The 10,210-nt window shown below is 46.8% G+C and overlaps 1 protein-coding gene across 1 annotated transcript; it reads right to left on the reverse strand.

Moving 5' to 3' along the window:
* Positions 1–9,221: 9,221 nt before the first annotated feature.
* LOC118483778 (vicilin-like seed storage protein At2g18540) lies at positions 9,222–9,839 on the reverse strand. The gene is made up of 2 exons (XM_035979352.1): positions 9,818–9,839; positions 9,222–9,634 (listed from the first exon to the last, which is right to left on the reverse strand). The coding sequence occupies exons 1-2, from the start codon at positions 9,837–9,839 to the stop codon at positions 9,222–9,224; spliced, it is 435 nt and encodes a 144-aa protein (XP_035835245.1).
* Positions 9,840–10,210: the final 371 nt, after the last annotated feature.

Raw genomic sequence — 10,210 nt, forward strand, 5'->3', positions numbered from 1 at the left:
AATACGAGAGGACTATAAGGTGGCCAAACTAGCCCAAATCTACACCGACGAGATCATTAAGAATCATGGTACGCCTCGAGACATCATTTCGGATCGCGATGCTCGGTTTACATCGAGATTGTGGGAAACTTTCCAAGCAGCTCTAGGTACGACGCTGAATTTGAGTACCGCATTCCACCCGCAAACCGACGGGCAGACTGAAAGAACGATTCGTACTATTGAAGACATGCTCCGTGCGTGTGTTATCGATTTTGGTGGTAGTTGGAGCAAACACCTACCGTTGGTCGAATTTTCGTACAATAATAGCTATCACTCCAGCATCGAAATGGCACCTTTCGAAGCCTTGTATGGTAGGAGATGTCGCTCGCCTATTGTATGGCACGAGGTTGGTCATTCACAATTGACTGGACCCGAGATTCTGCAAGAAACGACTGACAAGATCCACCAGATAAGGGAAAATTTGGTAAAGGCCCGGGATAGACAAAAGATGTACGCCGATAAACGACGAAAGCCCCGCGAATTTGCAGTTGGCGACTACGTGCTCCTAAAGGTATCACCTTGGAAGGGAGTAGTCCGATTCGGCAAAAGAGGGAAACTTGCGCCTCGATTTGTTGGACCCTTTAAGATTCTGGAAAGGATCGGTAAAGTGGCCTACAAACTCGAATTACCGGAGGAACTCAGCAATGTCCACCCGACTTTCCATATTTCAAACCTTCGAAAATGCGTAGCCGACCACGACGCAATAATACCACTCGACGATCTTCAGGTCAATGAGACGCTACACTTCGTGGAAAAGCCTGTCGAAATCATGGACCGACAGACCAAGCAACTCAGACGCTCTCGCATTCCTATTGTAAAAGTACGATGGGAAGGCAAACGAGGCGCGGAGTTCACTTGGGAACTCGAAAGTGACATGAAGGCCAAGTACCCGCAGTTATTCAGATAGATCTGAAGCATCAAATAGGTAAAATCACACGGCGATGTACGGTTCTCGGCCTAATTTCGGGACGAAATTCCCTAAAGGAGGGGAGACTGTAACACCCCGTGTTTTCCAAAAGTCAAAGTCAAAGTCAAGTGTTGACTGTTATTGGAATTAAAGATTAATAAAGATTATTTTCATTTTAGTTTCATTTTGATTTTCGTATTATTTGGAGTAAGTGTTGTATAATTAAACTAATCGACCGATAATCGAACTGAGAATCAACGACCGACTGTGAGTGATAGGAAGTAACAACGCAATAAAGCTAGTCAATCAATAATCAAGCTAATCAAATCAATCATCAAACGCAAGTGTGGGGATTTTAGTACTTTTTATACGTGTGTGTGTGCTTTATGTGTTACTTGTGCATGATTACTTTGATGTTAAAGTGTGTGGTGAATCAATCGAATCAATCAAAACTCAAAGGTGAATCAAACTCAATCGAAATCGAATCCAAAACGTGGTGTAAGGATGCTTGTATGTTAGATATAGTAGTTGGGACTAAAAGTAATTTGATTAGGAATTCTATCATTCTCAAATCATCGCTCATCGAACTCGAAATATCACAAATCGTCGCGAAACCCTCAAAATCAGGCAAGCCGTTCGAACAGGGCAACCTGATCGAACAGGCTAGCCGATCGAACAGGGCAACCTGATCGAACGGGCTAGCCGATCGAACAGGACTGATCGATCGGACAGCTGCTCGATCAGGGATGCTGCTCGATCAGCTGACCTTTCCTCTTTTGGAAGCCTATAAATAGGGCTGTCCTTGTCAAACTTTCCACTTTTGGAAAAGCTCTGACCGACCAGCCACTTTTTCTCACTAAATCCAAGATTTCTCTCAAACCGGTAAGTATTTCACTCCAATCTTTGTACGTTTTTGTTCATTAATCGATTCTCCATCTTTCTATCTTTCAAAATCTGAATTTCACCCATGAAATCACCAAGATCTAGGTGTTCTTGAGTGATGTCATCATGGTGTTCTTGGTGTTCATCAAGAACTTCATGTTCTTGACTTCATTCAACCATGAATAAGCTAGATCTAACCGATTTCCACATCAATAACTTAAAATCTTCCAAAGATCTTAACATTTCACGGTGGAAAAAGATTGGAAGATGGGTTTCTTCTATCTTTCAACTCTTTTACACTCAAAAGGGTGAAAACGAGACTTGAACCGATTTACAAATCAACCTAAACAAACACATGGCTCAAGATTCAGGTTTTACCAAGAGATTTACCGATCTCGGGTTGAATGTTGAACTTAGGTTCCAAACCGTCTCTGACCGAGTTTGGGTGATTCCTGCTCGAGTCAGTAGGCTAAGTAAGAACTTCAGTTTTGTGGTTCAACTCGTAGTCAAAATATCTCCAAATCACACCAAGTAACGGGAATAACCAAGTGTTAGGTGATAAGTTAACCAAATCGAGAAGCTGGCCGAACGGCTAGGCTGTTCGATCGAACAGCCCTACCGAACGACTATGCCAGCCGATCGGCTAGGCTAACCGATCGACTAGCACTTAGACCCACCAACTCACAAAAGTGTAGTATTGACGAGGTACTGTTCGATCGACTACGCCACTCGATTGTAATCATTACTGCTCGGATCATGAGATACTATACTTTAAAACACTTAGATTTTTGAAACAATGGAATGTCACCCGGTCGAGCATGCTAACCGATCGAGTGACATCTTGCCTAGTCTGCAATGCTAACCGATCGGTTGGGCTAACCGATCGAACAACTGTTCGATCGACCAACTTGAAAGGTAGTACAAACCATCGTACACAAACACATCCTTCACATCAAAGGAAGAAACAATCCACTTGAAGGAACCAACCGATCGAGCCAGCCAGCCGATCGAATGGATGTTCGAACGGACTCTCAAACCAATCGAACAGCCCACTCGATCGAACTGCTGTCCGATCGATTGGTCTATCCGATCCAGTTTCCTTTGTTTACTTTTTCCGCGTTACTCATCGTTGTGTTATCGAACTATTCAGGCTAACCTATTCTCAGTGCTCCCTTCAATCCACAATCAATCACTGTGAGTATACTCGATCCCTTTTTGCTTTCAGCACTTTTGGGTGTTACATACGTAATCTATCAAATTCACAAACAACTCAAACTATTTGAACGCTAACCTACTTGCATGTATTACTTGTCTAAATGATTGCTGTTTATTATGTTTACACGTGGAGTGCTATCTACCTGCTTTAGCAACGTAGTACTATAGTTTGGACTCAGCACCCGTTCACACGGGGGTTGCTAAGGACAATTACTTGCATGGATTACGGTGGTAATCATGTATTGCGAACTGTCTCGGACAGTCAACTCGAAGTCGTTGGTACCGATGGTCCCATGTTGATAATTTACATGCATCGTTTGCCCTTGTGTACGTGCTTGGTTATGCGTAAACTATTCGAACTCTATATGTTATATCAAACTTGTGTACTCACCTTTACATTATATGTATTGACTTTTATTTTAACGTATGTGACAGGTGTTTAAGCTACTAGCGTGCTAGGGAAGCGAGGCAATAATAAACTTCTAGGAGTCTGTGTCCTTAGGACAGTATCCACGTACCTGTTCCAGGGCCATAATTATCTGTAGATCTTGCACTGGCACCTGTAGTCAGTAAGATCCACAGTAGTTGTCTAGAAGTCTTAAAACAATATTTACTTTTGGTTTGTAATAATTAAGAATCCGAGTTGTCGGAACAGTTCCCATATTGTTTAGTTGCTTTCTATGATAACTTGTTATTGTTTGGGACACGGTATGGGACGTGTTATATAACTGAATTGTATGATAGTTGTTGTGGAAACTTCTGAACAATCTGTTTCGCTCAGTGCCGCGCCCCGATGATTCCGCCATCGGTTGGGGTGTGACAGTAGGGAAACACAAGGCGAGCTAAACATGGTGACTTCAACGCCTCATTCTGCGATAGGTTTCCCAACCAAGACAGGAGTAGCAATCATATATGCCAAGAAAGAAGTAATGTCAACTGAAGAGCTGCGCCCAACAAAGGCGGCAAAGGTCTCCACGACCGAGCCAGAGAAATGAGTTTTAAACCGAAAATACCCTGAGCAGACTGTGACAATTGGCCACGCCATTTCGTCAGACGTCAGAACACGTCTAAAGCAACTGCTGTTTCGGAGCATGGATATATTTGCCTGGACACCGGCAGACATGACCGGTGTCCCGCGCAACATCACCGAGCATTGCTTAAACACGTACCCATCTGTCGAGCCAAAGGTCCAAAGAAGGCGCAGCCTAGGGGCAGACAAGACAAAAGCAATGAACGAGCAGGTATGTGAGCTGCTCAAAGCCGGGATCCTGCGAGAGGTAAGATACCAGAGTTGGGTGGCGAACCCCGTGATGGTCGAAAAATCAAATGGCGGATGGCGCATGTGCGTAGACTACACTGATCTCAACAAGGCGTGCCCAAAGGATTGCTATTCCTTGCCTGAGATCGATAAAAAAATAGATTCTCTCGCGCCATACCGATGGAAGTGCTTTTTGGATTGCTACAAAGGATACCATCAAGTGCAGATGAAGCTAGAAGATGAAGACAAGACAGCGTTCAGAACGGATCTTGGAATCTTCTGCTACACAAAGATGCCTTTTGGCCTGAAGAATGCAGGCGCGACATATCAACGCTTGATGGACAAGACCTTCGCAGGTGACATCGGAAAGCATATTGAGGTTTATATCGATGATCTAGTGGTTAAAAGTCCTGAGGAGGACCAAATGTTGAAAGACATCGAGAAAACGTTCAAGTCATTGCGTAGCGTAAATATGAAGCTAAATCCAGCCAAGTGTTCCTTTGGCATGGAAGAAGGGAAGTTTCTAGGCTTCATTGTCACAAACGGCGGTTTCAAGGTGAATCCAGAGAAAGTACAAGCTATAGAACGAATGCCCTCACCGAGAAACATCAAGGAAATGCAACGACTAGCCGGCCGGCTGGCCGCGCTTAATCGTTTTCTCTCCAATCACGCCGCAAAGTCGTATCCCTTCATTAGCACGTTGCGCAATTGTGTGAAGAAGCAAGAGTTCAAATGGACCCCGGAAGCCGAAACAGCTTTTCAACAAATGAAAGCGTGTCTGATCGAACTCCCTACCCTGACTGCACCATTTGAGAAGGAGCCCCTCGTACTGTACTTGTCCTCCTCGGATAAGGCAGTAGGGTCAGTATTATTGGTCGACAGAAACGGGGTACAAACCCCGATCTACTATGTCAGCAGGGTACTCACTGACCCAGAAACAAGATATTCCACAATGGAAAAGCTGGTTCTTGCGCTGCTACACGCCTCCCGAAGGCTGCGCCGATACTTCACAGGCCATGTGATAACTGTGCTTACAAATTTCCACATTGGCACTATACTACAGAAGCCTGAGACATCAGGCAGGTTGGCAAAATGGGCCATTGAACTGGGCGGCCATAACATCTTGTACAGGCCGCGCCCGGCCATTAAGGGGCAGGTTCTCGCCGACTTCATCACAGAAGTGCCGGCCGATAAAATCAAGGAGTGCGAGCTGATAGAGACTCCCGAGAAAGATACAACAGATGAAACTTGGATGCTTTACACCGACGGGGCATCAAATGAAGATGGCGCGGGAGCAGGATTGCGCCTGGTGAGCCCAGAGAATCACGAGTTTACTTACGCCATTAAGTTGGACTTCAAAAACACCAACAACGAGGCTGAGTACGAAGCATTTCTGGCAGGCTTACGCCTCGCCATCAAGATGGGAGCAAAAAACTTGCGCGCACATGTTGACTCACTCCTAATAGCCAGTCAAGTAAATGGCATATACGACGCGAAGGGAGAAGTCATGGCTCTATATCTGGAACAAGCGAAAGAATTGCTCCAACAATTCGAAACTCACAAGGTTATACATATCAATCGCTCAGAAAACAAGCCTGCCGATGCCTTGAGCAAGCTTGCCTCGACTTCCTTTCAACATCTCGCCAAGGATGTAAGGATAGAGGTACTCAAGAATCCATCGGTATTACTGCGACAAGTGAACGTGATCGAAACAGGGCAACCATCGTGGATGACCCCAATCATCCAATACTTGCAAGAAGGGGTGCTCCCTGAAAACAAAGCGGAAGCAAGGAAGATCCAAAAACAAAGCCCTATAATACGAAATGAGCAGCGGTATTTCGTACCGAAAATCCTTCCTAGGGCCACTGCTACGCTGTGTGGACCCTCAGGATGCGAATTACCTGATAAGGGAGATCCACGAGGGGATCTGCGGCATTCATTCCGGACCACGGATGGTTGTCGCGAAGATCATGAGCGCCGGTTACTACTGGCCTGGTATGCATGTCGACGCAATGAAGGAGATCCGCAAATGCGACTCTTGCCAGAGGCATTCTCCAAAAACACTGCGCCCTAAAAATGATCTTATCCCTGTATCCACCGCATGGCCCTTTCAGCAATGGGGAATTGACATGGTGGGACCCTTCCCGGATGCTCCCGGCGCCGTAAAGTTTATCATAGTGGCTGTCGACTACTTCACCAAGTGGGTAGAGGCCAAAGCCCTTGCATCCACCACAGCTATGATTGTGCGCAAGTTCATCTGGGAGCACATCATATGCAGATTTGGCCTTCCGCTCAAGATCGTAACTGACAATGGCACCAACTTCGCATCAGATGATCTCAAGAAGTGGATGAAGGAGATGAACATTGAACACACTTTCACATCCGTTGCGCACCCCCAAGGCAACGGACAAGTGGAAAGCGTGAACAAATGCATCGTCGAGGGAATAAAGGCCAGATTGGGAACAAGGCGACGAGGATGGGTTGATGAGCTCCCAAGCATTTTATGGGCTCATCGAACCATGCCAAAGACGAGTACCGGCGAAACCCCCTTTAGCTTGGTATATGGCTCAGAGGCGGTTATCCTGGCGGAGATTGGCCTACCCTCACCACGTATGACAGCGGTCAACTCAATTGACAATGAAGCAGAAAGGCGCCTGGACTTGAACCTGTTAGAAGAAAGGCGTGAACTCGCGCGAATCAAAGAGGCCAAGTACAAAACCCAGCTGGAAAGGTACTACAACACAAAGGTCCGCATTTGTACCTTCACCCCAGGGGAATACGTCTTTCGCGACAATGAAGCGTCAAATGCGGAACGTCCAGGGAAGTTGGCACCTAAATGGGAAGGCCCATATCTGATACATGAGGTCTTGGGCAAAGGGGCCTACAAGTTACGCACCCTAGATGGCCACATCTTACCAAGGACATGGAACGCGCAGCAACTGCGCAAATGCTATATGTAATCTATTCCGGCCTTGCGCCCCATTTTAATTCCCTACGTCGGCTATAAGCCACTAGCAATTATGTACGAAGGCCTACGCGCCCACTTTTGACTTAATGAACGCATACGACATGTTTTTCTATTACATTTTTTCGTTACAAATGCATGCTAAACTTCTGATTAGCGCGAAAACACTCCAGCATCTCAGAGCTTGTTCAAATCGCCTCCAAGGTCCTCCGCAAACAAAGCGCGAGACCGGGCGGTAACCTTTTATATAAAGGACACTTCCATTTATTCGAGCTAATTTAACCTAAGTTTTATAGCAATGCAATAATTGCAACGGAAAAAACGAAAATCTTTCATATCATTTAAAACTTGCGCAACAGCGCAACATTATACATTCAACTACCAAAAGAAAATTACAAGGGCATAAAAGCCTATCAACAGCCTACCCTATTCAACATGACGGTCACCATCATCATCGCCGTCATCATCGCCATCATCATCGCCATCATCATCATTGCCATCATCATCGCCATCGACACCATCATCACCAGCTGGCTCTTCATCGGATAACTCGACAGTAACTGGTGGATCGAGGACCACTTTAAGGCGCTGGCACCAGTCGTCTTTCTTCAAGGATTCCACAACCAGATCCATGATAGGCAAGGAAAGGTTGTCATACGAGTTTTCAGCTTGTGCAAGCGCAACATCAGCACGATCAGTCACCGAGCAATGGCTTACATCAAATTCTTGCCCTAGTATCTGCTCAACGTGACTGGCACATTCTAAGTAACCACCTCGGTGACCCACCGCACGCGCCGCATCCGTAAGACCAGCAACGGCGCGGTCTAGCTCACCAGCATTCAAGATGGAGTTGGCAACCTTCAACAAAAGAAAAGCGTTAAAGATAACCCTTAACAAGATAGAAGCATAAAAAGTACTCACCAGCACTACTCCACGAGTGCGCATCCATTCAGCTTCTGAGACAAGCGTATCGACGATGCCTTGAGCCTCGGAGTAGTTGGTTTGGGCCACATTCAGCGCAGCAGTGCTAACAGCACGCGCCTCCTCAGCCGTAGCAGCCTTAACCCTCTCGGCCTCCAGGTCGATTTCCAACGACTCACATCTGTCGATTTGCTCGTTCAAGCGACGTTTAAGCTCCGCAATCTCAACGTCCTTGGCATGGAGATCTCTGTCCTTGTTAGACAGTTGCACCTTGACCTCAGACAACTCAACCTGGCGAACGACAAAACAACTTAGGCTGATTTGTTAACAACACAGCAAGAATAAAGGAAAACAAATAAACTAACCTCCACCTGCTGTTTGGCAGCCTTCTCTCCCTGCGCCTCCTCTACCTTCGAGGTCAAGTCAGCAACTGTAGCCTCAAGATCAACTATCTTCTGTCGAGCCGCATAGGCGCGCTCGTTGTCTTGGGCACAAATACGTTTAAACTCGGCCTTCTCTTTGGCCAGTTGCTCTTCAACATTATGAAGTTTCTTTTGCAGGCCCTCGCGGCCCCATGCTTCGGCCTTCTTATCAGCTTCAAATTTGGCTCTCTCCTCACCAAAAGCAGCCTTGGACTTTTCAAACTCAGCAATACGTTTTAACGAGCGCTCACGATAAGCCTCCCAGTCGGCGCACTCTCTAACCATCGTGCGCCATTCACGGACTATCTGGTGGTTGGCAGCACGAGCGTTGGCCTCTCCAAGAATAAAGGTGCGATATAACATTTCATGGGGTTTCGCCCTTTGCCGGTTAACTTCTGCAGGGGTAAACGAATTCAAGAACCACTCGCGGCAAGGGGCAAATTCATGAAATGTATCTTTCTGCTTTAAGCTCCAAGGGGCTTGGTGAGGAGCATCGCCGCGTTCTTCTTCATTATAAGTCTTATAATAGATATCGCCGATGGTATCCTTCGCCCCGATCACGTTCGGGTTAAAACCCCCTGCACCACCAGAGCTCGCGCTGCTTGAAGCATGTCAACCCGCACCATTAGAAGTAATGACAGGAGCAGAGTGGGTAGGGTTTGTAACCTCAGGCCCTTGAACATTAACAGGCTGCTCCATAGCCTTCTTTTTTTCTAACTCCTCAAGGGCCCTCTTCTTCGCCGCTTCGGCCACCCTCTCCTCCTCCGCCTTCCTTTTCCTCTCCTCCTCTTTCTTTTTCTCCTCCTCCTCCTTCCTCTTCCTCTCTTCTTCATCCTTCCTCTTCTTCTCGGCAACCCTCTTCTTCTCTTCCTCTCTCTTCCGACCCTCCTCCACCTTTCGCTGCGCCTCAACAGCCTTCGCGGCATCCTGAGCAGCAGTGTCAGTGGACTTGATGGTAATCTTGGGCCTCTTCGCCGCAGCCTCATTGAACGTGACACCCTTCTCAGGGGTCTTCTTCTTGATTTCTGAAAAAATAAAGCAAGTGCGTTTAAACAAAGAGAAAAGTATTAAGAAGAGAAGCGAAGAACATACCAGGAGAAAGTTTGTATAACGAGCGCAGCTTGCTCGTTTTCCCAACCGCGGGAATCACAACAGATGTAGGGGCGGAAGCCACACCAGTCGTGGCTTCGCTCCTACCCCTCTTCCGCCCGATAAGCTGGGCACCAGCATCTTCTTCTTCAGCTTCGTCATCTTCGGGAAAAGATGGAGTCGCGCCAGCTTCAGGGTTACGAGAACCCGCGCTCCCAGAGCTTTTCGACCCACCAGCACCAGTTTTTCCCTTAGCTACACGTGACAAGCCTTCAAATGAGTCACTGATGATCACATAATCATCTAAGTCACGTTGACGAAGGCGAAGAGTACCTTTGACAGCAGCAGTTGTCGCGCGACTAGGGCCAGTGCCCTTGCTGGTCACTTCAGGCTCCACCTTCTTCTTCTTCTTCACAGGTTTCTTTTTCTTTTCCTCAGGGTCAATCCCCAGGTCGCGCAACACACCTGCAAAGATTTTAGACCAGGAACTTAGCTCTCCGCTGGAAGAACCT

Source organism: Helianthus annuus, chromosome 11, assembly GCF_002127325.2.
Source record: "Helianthus annuus cultivar XRQ/B chromosome 11, HanXRQr2.0-SUNRISE, whole genome shotgun sequence".
NCBI classification, from domain to species: domain Eukaryota; kingdom Viridiplantae; phylum Streptophyta; class Magnoliopsida; order Asterales; family Asteraceae; genus Helianthus; species Helianthus annuus.